The following is a 19,941-nucleotide window of genomic DNA, read 5'->3' on the forward strand; positions in this document are numbered from 1 at the left end:
TTACCTGGGATTTGACTTTTTGGTTAAGGCTTTGCAGCAGGAACCCTAAAAGCATTTAGGGAGATGGTAGTTTAAGAGTTTAAGCCTCCTGATGCTCCTTCTCACAATGAGACAATTTCACACCCTGGTTTGACTCTCTGGAGGGCGCCTGGGATCCCAGATACTCTGTAAACATCTGGAACAGAGATATACAGCAGCATTTTGTTGAAGAAACACCAAAACAGAAGATTTCTGCTTTTCTAAGAGAATTGTTTCTTTGTTTCTGGAGATAATTTTGAAATCTCTGTCTTGCCTTTTGATACAAAATTAAAGCACTCTCAAACTGCCGGCATTTCCCACAGAAAGGAAATCTAAGCTTTGACAAGCTTTACCTCTCAACAATTTCAATCCATCTCAACCCAAACACATGAGTTTCACATATGGGATCTGAACTTCGCAACTCACATTTCTCTCTAGATTTTTCTGGCATCTTCACTTTGTCACACCCCATTGTGGACCTCTGTCTGCTCAGACCTACTACAGAAACACAACCTGAAATTTTCCATGACAAATTATTCTTGAGAACAATATAAATTACTCCACCAGCAGTAGAACTGAGGAATCCTGGTTTCCCAGTTCACAGACGTATACACCTTCTCCCACAATAATGACATATCTCTCCTGTTCAACTTATTTTTGCTCCTTATAGCTTGGGATGTAACAAAATGTATTGAAGCCGGTACAAATAATAACTGCTCCATGTGAATCTAACACAAAATTTTAACGTAGCGCTAGCATTAACATTTTAAAACCCACTAATTTTCTGCAGGTTTATGGCTCAAATAACTGAAACAAAGCATTGATCTAGATACGTAATTGACCTATAGAAACATTGTAAAATCTTAATTGCTGCAAGACTGAAAGCAATACTTTCTGTAATCAATTAATTACACTTCTGCAACTTATTTATTCCAAACCCCTGCTTAAAATGATTCAGAGCTTGCCAGATAAAATGAGGATATAATTAAAGAAGAGAAACTGTTTCTAATGGCATGTTCATTTTTAAAAGGCATCCAGTAACTCGATACATGTAACATAAGGGCATTCAACAGAGACAGTGATGATCTTTAAACTGAGATGTGAAGCTCCTACACAGCTCTGGATGTGAGAGATATGAGGGATTCAGATTCCCATGCATTTTTTCCCCACTATTTTTACTTCATTTACCCAGGCTGAGAAGTCACAGGGAAACTGATTCTAAAAATATTGGTCTTTGGCCTTTCTAAAAGCTAGATCCCTTTAAACTGGGTAAGGTTTAACATTCAGAATGAGTCACCTGGAAGAAAATCCATCATATAAAATTAATGTTCAAGACACAGTGTGAGCTGACAAATGTCTGAGACACTTTAGGACTGAACAGAGTATAGACCTGAAGTGGAACATAATCCTTATCTGCAGTTCTAGGTCAGCCCAAGTCTATGTTCCAATTATTTACCTTTTTGAGTATTGGGCAAGTGCTCCATGATGGCACCGTGATTCAAATATGATAGGGCATCTCCCAGAACAGCCTCCCAAACATGAGTATTCCTGTGCAGTACTGGACAGTGCCAAGATACTCACTACATAGCGCTAAGATACTCATTAGTCCAGAAGCAGTTATATACCAGGTGTGATGGCTACATACAGAGGCTCTCTCTAGAAGAGGATAGACCTGAATTCATGGTCTTGTTTAATTAACGCATGTGTTTTATTGAAGTTCTGGGTTCTTGCAAAAAAAGGGTGGGCGTGAGATTACTGTAGTAACTCTGCAGGCAAAATAGTTGCATTAAATGCCTGGACACTGACAGGGTTTTGGTGTGACTGAGGCATCTCAGGAAGTGTCGACACCTGCTGACCCTCAGTACCTCCAGGGACAGGGAAGCATCTCACTAAAGATTCTGCATACTTATTCTGTTTGTTTGTTTTTAAACAATATCTTCTGTACCTCATTTCTCACTTTATAAACATTTGGATAATAATACAACTTTGCAGTGTCAGAAGACATGTATATTTGGAAACAAATTAAAACAAAACCTACACCACCAACAACAAAACCACTGTGTTAAAAATAAACTGTGACTGGAATGATCAGAGAAAATAAAAAAGATTTGGGGAACTGGGGAGATGTCCATGCCAACAATTATTTTGGACATTCTATCCTTACCTTTGGGACCCTAACATTCATGACCAGATGTATCTATTATTTAACTCAAATATTTAGAACATTCTACTTATTTCCAGATTGTACATATCATACGCATGAAGATCAGTGAGTTAAGCTGTATGATACTGATATTTTTATTACTGTAAAGTTTATAAACTCTACTGAACAAATATTGCAATTCATTTCATGTAAACTTTATGGTAGAAAACTGCATCACTTGAACAGTTACCCAAACTGTACACAAAAACAAAAAGAATAAGACCAAAGGAACTTACTTGGACATTCAAAAGATTATTGAAAAGAAATGTGATTTCTTTTCTTTTATCATCTTCTATCATTTATACCTTGTATTTAGCAAAGCCCATGGATAAAGCCAGAGTAAAATCACAGAATCACAGAACCACAGAATGTCAGGGATTGGAAGGGACCTCAAAAGATCATCTAGTCCAATCCCCCTGCCGGAGCAGGAACACCTGGATGAGGCAAATGACAGAGTGAAATCTCTACCCTCAAAAAGCTAAATATCCAGGTGTATTTTTTACTTAAGAAAGCTGCAAATACATATTTCTAGTGTCACAAAGCTGCACCGGAGAAAAGATGAGATCATCTTTTGTGATTTAAGAAAGCACTCCTATATTACATTTCATCCTGTCCTCACAACCAGAATAAGTGCTCCTCTTTTAATACAGCTAACAAATATTAGAGTTGATTGCTTTTCTCAGAAGAATTAAATATGCTGAATTATACTTGAGACTACTTTTTTTTTTTGCCTTGGTCCTGCTGTGTTGTATCTCTACATTTGAGGAGAGACTGAATCTTCCTTTACATTCACAGTAGACAGTGATATGGTTTATGATTATTTTTAGCTCTCAGGGGAGTTTTTCCATGGGTCATAAAACAGCTTTCAAGGAAGGAGACTCCAAAACAGGCTCTGTACATGGTACTATTCACGGCCTCTCTGTCTGGGGACAATATTTCATCATTTCTTCACCGTGTTTTGCTTTGCTTTGCTTTTGTACATACTGTAGTTTCAGCCCCTCAAGAGACGATCCACAGAATCTGTTGCTTAGTAATAGTAACCTTCATGGAAATTAGCTTGAACTTCAAAAGAACAAAACATCTTTCATTAGTCACAGGTTTTCAAATAATGAATTCCTCTGAGAAAGTTGATTAGAAAAGGCAGTCTTCCAGAATCAAGTACCACTGATGTTGACCTAAGATAAATTATAAGGGTTAGTAATGCTCTCAAAAGGACCATTTCTTTGTAGTTCTTAGATTATATTCGAGATTCTTTCTACCAATACCCAGGCTCACCTTGACAATGGCACTAATAAAGTGAAGTTTTATATAAGTGGAATCAGCCTTTCATACAGAATTAAGCTGGAAAGAATTACTGTGGTCATACAGTCTGGCCTCCTGTGTAATATAAGTCACATGAATTATTGTGCTAACACAAGCACCACTTGCAAAAAAAAATATTGCAAATACAAAATGCTTTTTTAATTTTTCTTTTTCCATCGAGACCTGCTGTAGTTAAAAAGACTTCTGTTGCCTGGTAAGGAAGAGGGGGTAAGGACCAGAGAGGCATTGGAAGACCTGCAGACTCCCATTCAGAGGGGTCAGAGATAGGGACCCGCACCCTTTGCACTGTGAGCAGAGAAGTCGCCACCTCTGCAGCTGCCTCAGCTCATCCACACAACAAGAAAGCAGCCGCACAGAGCCGCTCAGCAGAAACACCTGGCAGAACTGACACCTTCCTGCTGGAGTTCTGGCTTCCGTCCCCCACTGCACCCACCTGAAATCCTACATCTCCATTTCACTAGAAGAAGGCAAGTATCTAATTAAAAAAAAAAAAAGATCTCCTTAAAAACATGGCCACTTGGAAAAGGACTAATTTCTCAGCCTGATGGTTAGCGGGTGCTGCTGAAGAGGCAAAGAGAGGTCTGCTTGCCTCTCCCACCACTTACCTCAGAGCCACAGCACAGCAGAAGAAGCAGCAAAAGCCTTGTGGGGCCAGAAGAAGAGTGCGTGGGAATGAGTGAGATGCTGGTGCCTGGAGATGAGGACTCTTGAAGCCTCAGCTCTCACCACTGTTTATGGGATTGCTGATGCATTTCACATCAGGTAATCACTGAACCAAAAGCAAAACCAGCTAGGCAGTTAGGAGCATCTTTGAGGTTTCCGACTTGCTCAAATTAGTAAACTGCAAAGTCAGGTCCCCTTAAGTGAGTCCTCAGGCTTCTTTCTTACTTTCTGTTTAGTCTTAGAAACCTCACATTGCTCCCTCTATCTAGCCTAACAAAACAGATAGGAGAGCATCTTGTCTCTATGCAATGCTGCCTTCTGGATTTATGAATTTGAAATAACAGCAATAGAATAATTAACAGAACTTTTACAAATCCTGCTAGAAGGCTGTGTGATTTTAGATGGGATTTTAAAGACTTGTGTACGCCTGAACATGAGAAACCAAAGACCAAGCAATTCAAGGTACAAAGGTAATGGCAGTGATCACCAGAAATCACAAAAAACGATTACAGGTAAATTCAGATACTTTAGAAAGTCAAAAGGTAGAGCCTAAGAGCCCTGTTCATCCACATTTGACTTGAACATTTGTAGGTGCCTAAGTTTTGTGCACTAAAATTCCTTAAAAGCTTTGGGGTGAGGTTAACCTGACCAACTGTGAACTGTATCTCCCAACACTCCAGGTTTCCTTCCTAATCAGTGGAGAGACACCAGCTTCTCTGGGCTGTTTCACTTCTTTTGGAAGGTAAACTTCCAAAGCAGCTCCTATAGACCATACCTGAAACAATCCATTCATCTCCACTGACTGTGAAGGAGCCTCAAGTGATCAGTGGAGCTGTTTATGCTAGAGATAGCTAAAAGATCACTGATATACCCCATCATATACACCTGGTTCTGCATATTTGCAGAAGTGCTGCAGCACTGATGGCGGTGAACAGTGCAATGCCCATCTCAAACTAGAATCTACAAAATAAGCTTTACATTATTCTACATCTGTGCTGGTTTGACTGAAAACAGGTTTTCTTCATGCAGTTAGAAACCATTCTTTTTGACAACTAGCATGCTCTCTGTTTGAATTTAGTTTGAGAACAAGAAGATAACACTCTGTGACAGAGTTAATGTTTTTAATTGCTCTGTTCTGAGAGCCAAAGACATTCTGAGTGCTCTGTCCACAGGTGTAAGGCAGCCGAGAAGGGGGGCATGGATGGGGCAGAGCTTGACTGACATCCAGACTGATCAGTTAGAGCACTCCATCCCATTAGCATCATGCTAATTATTTAAGGAGAGTCAGGATCTTACAGCTAGGTTCAGGATTTCTCAGAGCAGGGAGGGAGACCTGTTTGGGACTTTCTTTGGTTTGGCCTTTCGCCATTCAGACATTTGTAGAGGCCTCTGGGGATTTCTGCCTTTTTCCCTCTTCTCTCTCCAGGATCAGCTGTTCAGGACCAGGTGCTCAGGTTAAACCACAACAACATCACATGAGAAAGTCCATCCATAGGCATTTTCAGAGCTCATCCAACAGCTCAGGCTGCAAAAAAAAATATTAACCAAGAAAAAAGTCTTGGTAGACCACTCCCTTAATCTAATAATTCCATGGTTAATATATTTAGGAAGGAGAAATTATTTCAGATCCTCTCAGGATCACAGAGAATTTTAAACCACAGCTTCTGTCTCTCCTGAATGCTCTAATCAGTGGATTATTACGTCATCTGAGGTAAGAACAGAAAGGGCACTTTCACTGCCTCCTGTAAAAGACATTCCACTTTTAACAGAATAATTAGATATTCACTGGAAAAGAGAGAGACACCCAGGCTAGAGTAGTTATTGCATACAGCAGGAGTGGTGGAGCAACTGGTTTCCACTGCTGCTCTCCTGAAAACCTAACTGTGAAACTTTACTCCACCTTGTATCAAAGGGTGGCTGGAGCACAGCCTCCCACATTCTTGTGAGTACGCTCACTCTTTCTCCCTGGCCCAAAGAGGCCTGAGTGACTCAGTGTGAGAGTCCACAGGAGGTGGATGGACAGCAACTCCCACCTCCTCTAGAACATATCACAGTACAAAGGCTGATAAATGAGGGCTTCAAACCTCCTCCAGGGAGGAAGGAAATCCAAGTCCAGGGAATCAAATTCAAAACTATTCCTCTTATAGTTATTAACGCAATTATTAACAAAGAAACAGGAAATTATGTACAAGATGCCACTTCATCTCCCTTTTATTGAAAGGGATGACTTTTTCAGAAAAAGACAGCACCAATACCCCAAAGAACAACAAGACTTAAACTATAGCACTGAGATTTTCCTGGAACCTTGGCTTCCTCTTCCTATTCCAGCCGTTTAGGAACTGCTCCCAGCCACCAAAATCTCCCCTCTGTATTTGACACAGGCCCAGTAAATCAAAAGGAGACACTGTTAAATTTATCACAGCAGTGACTACATCCCCTTTGGAGATCAGATTAACTCACTCTTTGAGGAATTATTGTCACTTATTCAACTAGATCTTTTCTTTCAACAAACAGGGCATTGTTAGTGGAATTCCTACTCATGTTGGTGAGCAGGATTAATTTTATTTCAGGTCAGCCACAGAGGTGTGAATTGTAGTAATCTATTTAAGGCAGAGCACCAATTAAACAAGAAGTATGTCTCATTATTGCGATGTTCTGCTCCCACACACCAGCAAAACTGGTTAGCTAGACAGGATAATAAAACAAAACAGGAAAAGGTTCTACTTTGATATTTATGAACACTGTGTCACTTAACTGCAGTACTGTTAGTGATTTGATATCATGCTGCATTTGCTGTCGTACAATAAAGTAGAACACAAACCAATATTCTGTGCATAAAGTACATGTCACTTCTGTTTTAAAAACAAAGCTCTGTAAGAGGCAATTTAGAACTATCACCTGTTACAAATCAGATTTTCCCCCATCACACAGAACAGTCACAGACTTAAGGCTCTTTTCCCCCCCTTATCCAAGTACAGTTGTAATTGTCTTCATGAATGTTGTTTCTGTTTGAAAGCAAGTTGTAGGAACTTCTGTTCTGGTGGATGCTCAGTGGCAGGTGCTGTGCCCAGGGCACCACAGAGACACAAGTCAGCCAAGGGACCCTCACTCAGCCATGAATTGCCAATGGACTGTTGTAGCTCTGTTGCTGAAAGACAGGGGTGGAATAAAACCTGTAGTACTGGGGATAACACCCAAATTCTGCAACAGCACTAGAGGCAAATATACATACTCGCAACACAGCTCTTGTCTGACAGCTCCAATCTTATAACCAAAGGTGGTAAAATTCACCCTCAGCCCATCACAAATGGTTTAAACTCTACTCAAGATGGGAGGGAGTGGCACCAGGGCAGAGGCTTGCTGTCTCCACAGCTTCTCCTTCCATCTCCTCCCATCATCAGCACCAGCATCTCCTGCCACCACCATACCTGCTGCAACACAAAGTGCAGAAGGTGTTACCTTAGGGAGGTGGTGGGGAACCAGGAGAGAAGGGAGGAAGAAGTGGTTGTTGGGCAGGTATGGGAATGGAGTCTCAAAATCAGATGTGTGGGCAGCTGACCAAGGCCATTCCTAAGCAACTGGAAATACTCATTCCCTCTCATTCTGACTTAACTCTCTATAATTTAGAGGAATTACTCCAGCAGAACTCCTGCTAAATAATTAGCAAACTGAAAAATTTCAGCCAAGATGCTGAACATTTTTCATTTTACTCATATAGGGAATAATCAATCACATCCAAACATGCAGCACTTGAATCACAAAGGTCAATGTCCTGTGTTGAAATGAATCATGCCCTGCAGCACCACTGCCTGTTTTATTTATTGCACAGTAAAATGATCTTAATTACTCAGTCCTAGATGAAATGTAGTACACCTAGTTGAGGCAGTATTTTTAGTAAAGTTATTTTCTTTTTAGGCTTTCTCTCTCTTTTGCTGGATATTATTTCATTTGGTTTAGATATACTGATGCATCTCTACCCCAATATCTCAGAAAACAGCATCTTGGAAATTCTTTACAGAAGAAATATTTTGGCTTAAACAAAACAACCTAAATCAAGTAAACAATCTTTGTTATTTAATATACAGATAAAATAATGTGTTTGAAACTACGAAGTTGGGCATTAAATCCAAGAAACCTGTCAATGCACAAAGATAGAGCAATTCTATAGACTTTTGCTACATTTTTGGAGAATGTTCATGTTTATTTTTTCTTCTTTTTTTTCCTTTTTTTTTTTTTTTTTTTTTTTGTTGTTGTTGTTTCTCAGGTATTTTCACAGGTGTAATATGTACAGAAAAGACAATGCCATTCTACTTAACAGTTTGTTTTAAAACAGTAATTCAAGGTTTCTCCACATCAGAAAACGATGAGTCTTCAAAAAAAGATCAAACCAGTTCATAATGGCAAAGTAGTGGCTCCTGGAAAACTGGACTTAAGAAGTTCATTACCATTTCAACTGCAACAAACTTGTGCTCTGAATTTTTATTTTTCACACAAAAATAAATCAGAATCTCTTTCAAGGAGGGAATTATTGAATGATCTGAGAATTAAAAATCCCAAATGGTTTCAGAGAGACTACTGAAATCTTAGTTGTTTATGCATGTGCCCAAAGAAAAGAAAATATGAAAACATTAAGCATACAATTGAAAAAAAACAGTAACAAAGCAATAAGAGGCAAACCAATTTTCTTCTCTATATACATAAATATTTTTACATGAATAACAAGAAATGTCAAAAATACACAACCTTGAGTACAAAAGCAATAGATTTGTACAAATGAGACTTGTATAAGCAGCATGCTTTGACAGAATGAATTAAATGGCAATGTAACTCAAAATACATTCATTTCAACCCTCCACACCAAAGATTTCTGAAAAATGTGACATGAGGGAATACAGTTTAGTAAAAAGTATCATTTCTGGAGAGAAATAAAATTATAATTCCCCAGTAGAATCAAGAAGGATTAATTTCAGTTTCTAAAATCCTTTGTATTGGTCAAGGTCAAGCCCACTAAAATGCCTCAGTAGCCCAAATCCTGCCAACACGTGTTTTAACGTTACAAACGTTCACAAGGTTATGCAAATCTCGGTAGGGTCACAGATAGCAAGGCAGTTTAGCTGTCTTCAACCTCGTCCTAGGTCTTCAGCTGTAATTATCAAGGCACTGCTCTAAAGATGGTTTATTAGACACAATAGCCCAAATGGTTCTGTAAACATGTAATTACCCTGGGGATACTCCTATGCCACCTTTTTCATTTTTTTGAACACTCTTTGTTCTTTGTAGGCTCTGATCACCTCTAAAACCTAGTAACCAAATAGTCACCATGTAAGTCACCTCTGAGTTTGGGCCACACAATTTGGGCTTCTTTTCTCCAAGTACCAGCAGATGCAGCTCTGAGCAGAAATCCTGCTACAGTCACCATAAATAAACACTACATTATGAAGACAAATTAACTTTTTTTGATGTCTACAATTTCTACTTCACAGCCAGTACTTACTGGAGATTATGAAATCCCCACAAAATGTCTTCCCCTCCCCCTTCAAGAAAGTAATTTCACTAACCTTCCTGTATTAGTCATCATCCTTCCTTCTTGAATTACTATGTTTTACAACATTCATTCAAACCTTTTACATTACAGCTCTGGAAGACAGCAAAAATACCTGTTCCTGACATCTTAGTGTGTGCTCTCACTCTATTACATTAGCTCTAAGCACAATTTTGCTGCTTTCAGAGATAAACAGGCATGACAGCTCTGAAACAGAAAATCCATGCTAACCAGGTCATAAACTTCCACTATCAATGTAAATGTAATTGAGAAATAAAAGTTATACTGCAAAGACACACTAAACTACTCTATTTTACAGCAGAACTCCTTTACTGCCTGTCATTTTGATCAGAAAAATCCATACCATCATCAGTGAAGTTGATAAGGAATGGAAAGCACAGACATCCATACCATTGTCACCGCCTGGGTGCCTTTACAACCTCAGCTGGCAGCTTTTTTAAAAAACAATTAAATTACTAAATTCAAAATTGTTCCTTTTATACTCACCAAATGTAAACATTGCCAACACTTTTACTCTTAGTTATTGATGAGAAGAACAGAGATAACTGTTAAATTAGTTCTTCACTGAAGACCTAAATAAAATCTGGGGTGTAAATATTTAGTTGCTCTCAGGAAGCAAGTAGTCCCTGGACATCCACACAATACAGGGGATTTCCTTCATGCACACGGGTACGAAGGAAATCTCCTGCACTATGTGGATAAATAGAAATAGATAAAACTGCTATTATTTGCTCCTCAGGCACAAGAACAATGAAGAGGTCCCCATGCTTTGGCATGCTGAAAGAGAGATGGAAGCAAGAGAAGCCCAAACCCCAGCCCTAGCTATTAAGTTTGTTGTATGTTAATCCTCCTCAGATCACTCGGTCACAGACAGCTCCAAAAAGTTCACTGCAAGGACGCACAAATTCTGCAGGCATTCTTCCCCAGTCTCAGAGCAACTGGGGATCTCACTTCAAAGCCCAGACCTAAGTCCTAATTTGAGACTTATCTCACGTTATATATCTATATAGCTGATTACAAAAAAAAAATAAAAATAATCTGAGTCTGTATCACTATCATCACGGAAATCCTTTGCTTTTCTGCTTTCCAGGCAGGTACAGAGACAGCCTAACATTAATCAGAAAAGTAGTTTGGCATTCACGGAGAGAAGTTGATGCCTAATAGATGAGAACAGCAGAGTAAACCCTTGAGGCAGCAGGCACTGCAGAGGAAAAGGGGCAACAAAAAAAAAAAAAAACAATGTAAAGCAGTCTTGGAGGAAAAATGGGAATTTAACTTACATCCCCAGCAAATTCTGCTGACCAACTGTTTACTCATTATTATCAGTTTATTATTTCAGTCTAATATTTAAACTGGAAAACAAGCAAGTTGAGGATTGTTCTTCTCCAGACATTACTATGTAGACTCAGTCCTAGCCTCAACTATGATTCATATACTGCTTGTTTGCTGGTTTACCCTACTAATTCCATCCCAACAAATGTCTGACAGTGCAATTTCAGCAGCAAAGAGTACACCCAGCCTTATATGAACTCAAAGCAGAAACAGCATTTTACCAACACAGTGTAAACTGTAGGACCAAAGTAATGATTTCAGATAAGTTTTCAGGCGTACCATCAGGCTTGGACAGCTTGTAACAGCCTGAAGTAAAAACTACACCTGCCCTTTCCCCTGTCACAATTTTCACATGAAATCTGTTTCTCTAAATCTTGTGTTAGCCTAAGCCTCAGGACATTGTTTTCTTTCTCTTTCATTCCTCCATTTTCTCCCTCCAAGTCCCCTGATAACTGAGCAGTTAATGTTACTTTTGATCAGTTGTTAGAGAAACAGCAAATCTATGACTGTACACGTAGCTATACCAACAGAAACTGCCCTCCCAGAGCTTACATGGGTCTTTCATTGAAATTCACCAATAACTAATAATAATAACCCTCCAATACAGAACAACATATACCAATGAATAAATTCTATAGTGAAGTTTGTAAAGTGCACAAAAATATTAATGGAATATTAAAAAAAGAAAAATGTTTTCTAGTATCACCATGAAAACTTCTGAAATATTGTTAAAATTAAGTAGAAGTAATCTAATGAGACTTTTTGGCTCTAATATATTGGCAGACAGCAGCAACATTTTTCAGAAAAATTACACCAACTAAATATACTGTATCTTAGCAGCATAAAAAGTCCCTACAATTAGATGCAATTGCAGGCCTAGTAAGCATAAACCTGACCGAATGTTACAAACGTAGCTTTCATTTAAAAGAACGGATTTCCATAGAATCCTAGAGGTAAAATTTGTTATTTTCTTTACATTGTATTCTGGTAGTAAACCCAACTATAACCAATCACTTTCCCTCCCTCTATCTTTCCTCCCAAAATTGCACAGAGTACTGGACAATTTAATCAAGTTATAAGATATGGCCACACTGCAGAAGCCATATTAAACAAAACAAAATTCAACCTAAAGCCTAAACAAAATATACATATATCCCAGAAAATAACAATCATTGTCAAACAATCGCAGCTTCACACTACCGACCGATGTTCCCCACACACATAGATGGCACTGGGTCGAATGCGCCGCCTTGTATGGCCAGGTAGCTGTGGTAAAAACTTGAAGTATTTGGGCATTAAGTCCAAGCACGCATCATGAAACTTCTTAATCCTCCAGTAGTAAATCAGTGGGTTCAGTGCAGACTTGAGGTAGCAGAGCCAAAGGAGCCAAGTGCTTATCTCAAAAAAGTTGTGCTTATAGTAGAAGTGGCTGTTGAATGTGGCAATAAGGCTGTAAGTGGTGAAGGGTGCCCAACAGACTATGAAGACAAGGAACAAAATCAAGATGGTTGTGAAGGCACGAGTTTTAAAGCTCATATCAATATTCATCTGAAAAGGTCTCTGTAAGCTCATGAGACCAAGTTTGCTGGCCTGGCTGAGGCATATGCTATCAGGGTGGCTATGGATACGAACTGCATTGTGGCGGACGGTGTTGAGTATGCCCATAAAAGAATACAGCATTACCAGAAACGGAATAAAAAATGAAATCAGCAAGATAACTATCACGTAGGCTCGGTAACCTGGGCTTGTAGAGTAGCCAAAAACACACTGAGGTGCTCTCGAGGGTATCTGCAGATTGGGATTCCCTACTGATAATGGAAAAGCGACAACAAAGGACGTCGCCCAGGAAATTACAATGAGAATCTTTGCACGGTAGGGATTCAGTTTATCTTGCCTCTGAACTATAATAAGAAATCGGTCAATACTAATAATAAGAAGAATGGCTACCCCCTCTATGACAAAAAGCCAGAAGAACATGGCAGAGACTCTGCAGAATATATCCCCAAAAATCCATTGAGTGGTAATGATTGTTATCAGAGCAAAAGGCATGTTCAGCACTGCCAGCAGCATGTCTGCAAAAGCCAGGCTTGCTAAGAGGATGTTAATTGCAGATCTCATCGCTGCCTTCTGGTAGACCATGAGGCAGACAACAAAGTTTCCAAGGAAAGAAACCAGTAAGATAAATAGCATAGCAGCAGAAAGAATGATCTGGAGTGGCAAACTCAAGCTCCTGAAAACTTCTTGCGATGGCAGGATAGCTGTAGTGTTTACCAGAAAAGGAGTTCTCTCAGTGGTCAGCACGGCACCTGAACTATATCTCAATGGCTGTGTTGTGCCACTACGAAGCAAGAACTGGGGAGTGGTAAAATTCGTATAGGCATTTTCATAAACAATAAAAGTAGCATTTGAGGTCCCAGAGGGGGCCAGCGTCAACATTGCTGAGAAAACCATTGACTCAGGAGAAATGAAAGCAGAAACAAAGGTCTTCAAGGCATTTCATCTTGTTCAGGCAGTATCTTATTCCTGGTCATCTAACAAATCAAAATTCAATGTCTGAAAGCATCAGAGTTCTTAAATTCATGTCAGCACTTCCATCTGAAAAATGAAAAAGAACTACATTTAGAGAAACAAAGTAAGACTCTTTGAAACTAATGGGAACAATTGCTCCATTTTTCTTAATGACAAAAGGATCCACAACATTTATTTACTCTTTAGGACAACACAATTTACTTAAGCACCAGTCACAAGAGTCTTGTTACATTTGGACTTTTTCTTATAGATCCTGCTCCTGTAGTCTTGCTGATACTGTACTCTCACTCACCAAGCTTTTTTCCACTCTAACAAGGACTGGAAAACTTCTGTGTTTAAAAACAAACTTTACTGATTAAGAGTGAATAAGTCAAATCGTTATCTTTATTTAAATCTCATGATTTTTAAACTTCATGGTGTTGTTTTGATTATGCCTACATCTGGAACCTTAAATAACATTTCCACATAGCTTAAATAGTATCAGTATCACCTATCTGACTGTTTGCTAAGCACTGAAAAGCCTACCTATCTGAGCTACCCTATATAATACTGAATCCTTGGATCCATGTCAGTCAACAGCAGCAGAAGCCTCAGGAAAAACATGTAAAAAATCCTAAGCCATTATTAATTGTTAAATAACTTGCCCACAGGATTAAAGTATATCTCAATTTGTTTCATTTAGTGGCTGACATGTCAAGGTGCAGGAAACTAGCTCTCCTTCAGTCACTACAACCTTTCCCACCCGCAGTAAGTTTTCCTGCTTTCACTGGTCTAGACAAGTCTCTGTTAATTCACCTTGGCATCATCCCACATAATTTAACTGCGTACACCCTCTTTGTGCTTGTAAATCAAATCCTTAGACATTCTGCTGAACTCCTTCCTTCATTGTTATGCTGACAGAACACAACATTTGCTTTTATAGTTTACGTGTACTGTCTTGTTGTAATGTTATTACATGTATTGTATCATTATGTGTACTGTTCTTCCAGACAAATAAAACACAAAGGAGTAGAGAATTGTCTCTCCTTTTCTGTGTTAGCTCTTCATAAAACTCCTCCCCTCTATCGTGCACTATTACGTGTCCCCAGAGTACTCTGGCATCTGATCAACCCAGAAACCAGAAGGATGCTATGCCCTTTTAAAAAAAAACACATCACCATAGCCAGAAACATACAGTGGGATTCACCTCATTCATTCTGGATAACTGTAACAGTCACTTGATGCTGTTTTCCTGTTTTTAGTCAGAGGAGGGATATAGGCATTTTCACGGGGCAATCTATCTCCTCTATCTCTGCACATGGTGACAAACTTGTGCTACTAACTCAAGAAGCTTATGTTTGGTAACACAAATCCTGCCTGCAGTATTTATGCAGGTTCTGTTCAGTACCAACATTGTGCAAAAGTGAAGGGAGGAAGGAAAGCTTTTACAAATTTACATAAGGACCACATGCTTCATGAATCATCAAAAGTTTACTCTTCCCTGGGTAATACTTCACCAACAAATAAATGAACTGTAAGACAACAAAGTCTAACCTATGTCCCCAGTTTGGACTTCCAGCAATCCAAATGCAAGCCTGCTCAGGCTGCTGCCAAGGATTCATCAAGGAACATCAGCACCATGACCTGCTCTTCTCATTCCATAGCAATGCTATTCCCTTCCTATCTGCAGGCTCCATATCGCTTGATGATTTCCATGGCCAGACCACCTTCAGCATTTGTTCTACATGATTAACCTTCTCTGTCTTCTTTAATTTTCAATGGTATAATGAAGGGATATTATTATAAACATCCTGATTCCATTGAGTCACACAAATTCCACTTTCTAGGGGTCTTCCTGTTGAATGGGAGGCAATGTGATAATTTTCTATATTATCCTATTATATTTTAATAACAGTAGCAATAGCATGCAAAGCTATATACATTGGCATTTTGTAAAAATGCCAAAACATGGTAACTTTATCCTAGATTCTCCTTTTCTCTCCATTTTCTCCCTTTTTATTTTATTATACAGTAGCTCTTCTAAAGAAAGCCTCATTGTTATTTACAGGCTAAATCATACATAGCAGATGAAACTCTCTCTTCTTTGGTCTTTACAAACCTTTCCTTTATTTGTCTTCTTTAACATATTTGTTAGAATAAAATCTGTAACCAGTGGCAGAAACGTTAACACACCTTTCCAGAATAAATAAGCAAGGATTTTAGCAATGAATATGAAAATCTCACCCAAAGTTTCACTGAGGTGTATGACTCCACAAGCCAAGAACAGTGGAGAGGGAAGGAAGCTGTAGCGTTCTTCAGGGACTACAAAAGAGCATAAATTCAACAAATAATTCTGGATTTAAAATCATGGAGTACAGATTAGATCCCCAGGGCAGTATCTTCTAGACATCTTTTTAGAGGTCTGTAAGCAATAAGCCACCAAAAGTAACTTCTGCATTTCTGATTGTTTTTGACGAGGTCTCTCCACCAAGGCTCTAAAAGAAACTTACCTGCCATTAGATAAATGTAAAGGCCTCTCACAGACAATGATCAGTTCAAAATAGGAAAAAAAAAGAAAAAGCAGCAGCAGTTAGCTTTGCAGTGAAAAAAGGTCACCAGAATGATTCCATAAAGAAAATCTATACTGGGGTTCAAGCTCTTCAGCCTATAGGGGAGAAGTGAGAAATGTGAAACCATGGCATTTGCTGCTGATGAACACAAACTGTTCTTCACAGTAATTTAATAAAAACTAAGGTCAACTATAAAGAGGTATAGAGGGATAAAATTCAGTGTTGCTAGAGTTAAAGCTATGCATGCATAGAAACAGATGCTAAACCAATGATTACCGTATCCAGAAGAAAAACAGATCTTCAAGTTTTGACAATAAGGTCTATGAAAACATCAGCCAGTTGTTCAGAATTGTTAGCAAACAAACCAAGAAGAAAAGCAGGAGCTACCTACATAGACCATATATTTATATACACTACCTGCTATAATACACATCCATGGCAGCTCTTTCTTTCAGTACTATGTTCAGTTCTGCTCCACCTGATCTCCATTCAAAAGTGACTGAAAAAAAGTTATGGTAGAAGTCTACAGAATTATTGGTGCCATAGGGAGATTCAATGATTGCTGGCACACAAGAATAGGAAAAGCCAAGGGAACTATGAAATCCCAGAAAAGCTGAGTTTGGAAGGGATCTCTAGAGGTCATCTTGTCCAACTCCCCTACTCAAACAGTGCCACCTAAAGCCAGTTCCCCAGTACCATGTCCAGACAGTTTTTTACTATCTCCAAGGAAGCAGACTCCACAACCTCTTAGGGCAACCTGTGCCAGTGCTTGGTCACCCTCACAGTGAAAAAGAGTGCTTCCTGTTCAGAGGGAACATCTCATGTTCCAGTTTGTGCCCATTGCCTCTGGTCCTGTCACTGGGCACTACTGAAAAGAGCCTGACTCTGTCTTCTTGCACTCACTCTACAAGTATTTACATTCATTGATAAGATCCCTTGGAGCCTTCTCTGCTTTGGGCTAAACATTCACAGCTCTCTCAGCCTTTACTCGTACAAGAGATGCTCCAGTCTCTTCATCATCTTCGTAGCCCTTCACTAGATTCTCTCCAGTATGTCCATGTCTCTCTTGAACTGAATTGTCCAGATATGGAAATTATTATTTCACAGTTAATTGTGAAGATACTTGCTACAAGATGCTGTGGATGCCATATTGCTTCTGTGGATTTAGATGAGAATTTAGGACATATTTCACATGACCTTTATACAGATGTCCATGCAAGGAAGAGGTGAATCACACTCATGAAGCACCAATCTCCCTCTGCTGACTGCAAAGGGTATATGGCTATCTGATTTGAATACAGATATTTTAAGCACATACATGCAGTTAACTTGACTAACTTTAAATATATACAACAGAATTTAGCCACTACAGTTCAGTTGACAGCACTTTAAACATATTTATGCCGCTCAACTTTACACTCTCAAGCATGAAATTCAGAGCCTTAGATTATAATACTTTTCATAAAAGTTCTGAGGAAAAAAAAAAAACTGCAAATATTCCTAGGTGAAGAACCAAAGTTTAGAAAATACTGCTTTATCACAACCTTTCTTTCTAAACAGAAGGAACCACACAAGGTGAGTAGCAACAAGAGTGTTCTGCACCCTTAATTTAGTAAAAAATATTGTGCTACTCTGCATTTCTCAAGCTAGTAGCATACAGTATATCACAAAGGACTCACAGGTGTCTATAGACTGTTCCTAACAAACACAGAAAAAGTAGCTAAGAAAAATAATATCATGTGTGCGCTCTCATCATCTCAGCTCTCTAGGCAAATAGCTACCTCCTATTTTGTGCTTTTTTCCCCTCAGTGTGAAGCTTGTGCACTTTTCTGTACATTTTTAAGAGAAGAGGAGGTGAATGACCCCATTCAAGCTGCTGTCTGGACCTCACCAAGTGCTTAAAGTGGGAAGCGAGCATTAGCCATTTGTCTGTTGATAAATCATCATCCATATCTTCTTTTCAAGAAGGATGAAAGAGTGAGTGGTGATCAGCTGTTTCAAAGACAATAAGAAGACTGCAGGCTTTGGATCCCAGGTAGAAAGAATCTCTCAAGCGTTGCTTCTGTGCTCATTGCATCCTGATGGTTTCCAGGCAGCATCCTTCTTCGTTTTCTGTTTATCACTCTGAAGTACGAAATCCCTCCATGCACTGCATACTGAATCTGCGTGCTCAAATGTGTTTTGGAGTTATACTTATCTAACCTGCAGGCAACTTAGTTATGGTCTTTCTTGGCTATCGTCCTTTGTAAAAGCAATTGGCAATTCAGCCAATAAATTCAAGAGGATCCCTTCTGTAGCAAACACATATAAATTTTTCCTTCCTGCCCACCCCCTACTTAAAGAGCTTCTACCACGAGCATCCACATGTTTATTAAACATGCATCTCCATCCTTCTTCCCACCCTTCCAACTTCCCAAAAAATAAGTAAGGACAGAAATATAAGCTGTAAGAAAGGGACCAATACGATAACTTCACAGCAACTTCATTTCAGTCCTCACTCGCTCTTTGAGCAAGACAGACTCTTTAATTTCAAAGCCAGAGTCATTGCTGAATGGTAATCACATAGCTTGTAAATGACAGCCATGCTTTGAAAGTTTAAATAGGTAAGCTTATTGATGATCAAAGTATTCAAGCAAGAGGCAGATACCTTTTTGTCATAGCATTCTCACTTTTGGAACACGTACTCTCACTGATGCTTTTCAGATGCAAAAAAGCTTCACACGATCACTTTTTTTCCATTCCAATGCTGAAAATTACTGGGTATGCACATTTTGTCTCAAGCAAGGTTCTTGCTCATATGCAACTTTCTTTTCATGTAACATAATAAACACAACTATTTCAATGAATTACACACTTAAAGTTAAATACCACACAAATTTCATTCATCAAATGTAATTATTGCTAGAACTTTGGCATCTGTTTTTAATAGCTTTTGAAGCTAAAAGGTTTCCGTTCAAAATTTGGATAGCATGCTTAACCAGAAATAAAAGATTATTTCTTATATGCAAAGCCAACATCAGTCAAAACCAGTAACTCCAACATAGACAAACCAAGGAACATAACAGTGCCATAATAATAGTTATTTTTAATGCAGATCAGAACTCACTATGAACAGCTGCCAAAATGTTCAAATGATTTCTTAGATGTATCTGCAAAAGTAAGCACATTTTCAGCACTGCCCAGCACCAAGATTTGGTCTGACAAACAGAAATCATTCTTATTCAGAAACCTGAAGCTAGCATGCCTGATACAATAATCCTGTTTCTTGGGGATGTTTTAAGTGGTCCCAAACAGGAAGCTTCTGTATGCTTTACAGTTACTATCAATGATTTTATTTTGAAGGTAAACTTTGGGTAAAAATTTTTTGCAAGATATAAAAAACTTTTGAAAAGCAAAATATACTTAAGAGGAAAAGGATAAAGTCAGTAACAAACATGAAGGCCATGGATTTATTTTGTTTTCAAAACAATTTACGTGTTCACAGAAAATACTCTCTGACACCCCATCATTGTACAAAGCAGCCCAGGACATATTCCCCTCCCAATATGAATCGAGCATTGTTTTCTGTGCCATTAAGCAGAATCAGGACTGTATTGCAATGGAATCCTTTCTGCTAAAGCCAGTGCAAAGAATGAGTCAGAGAACAAATCAGCAGGGACAACATTCTTACTTACCTAACTGTTCCTCCTAAAAGGAACCAGCAGCCTTCAGTTTTAATACCTATTTACATATCCTAAATTGAAACTAATCAACTACACTGC

The 19,941-nt window shown here is 38.8% G+C and overlaps 1 protein-coding gene across 4 annotated transcripts in view; it reads right to left on the bottom strand.

Moving 5' to 3' along the window:
• The window catches only part of GPR63 (G protein-coupled receptor 63), a 62,519-nt gene that overhangs the window by 25,260 nt on the left and 17,318 nt on the right, over positions 1-19,941 (bottom strand). For 2 of the 4 annotated variants that reach the window (XM_065056542.1, XM_065056543.1), the window contains exons 3-4: positions 15,855-15,932; positions 8,407-13,697 (exon numbers count right to left, since the gene is read on the bottom strand). In XM_065056542.1, the coding sequence (XP_064912614.1) occupies positions 12,294-13,553 (1,260 nt within the window). In that variant the 5' untranslated portion in view covers positions 13,554-13,697; positions 15,855-15,932 and the 3' untranslated portion in view covers positions 8,407-12,293. Of the gene's footprint in view, positions 1-4; positions 176-8,406; positions 13,698-15,854; positions 15,933-19,941 lie in introns of those variants that run through there. The other 2 variants (XM_065056540.1, XM_065056541.1) reach the window with 1 other exon arrangement.

Source organism: Columba livia, chromosome 3, assembly GCF_036013475.1.
Source record: "Columba livia isolate bColLiv1 breed racing homer chromosome 3, bColLiv1.pat.W.v2, whole genome shotgun sequence".
In the NCBI taxonomy this organism is placed as follows: Eukaryota; Metazoa; Chordata; class Aves; order Columbiformes; family Columbidae; genus Columba; species Columba livia.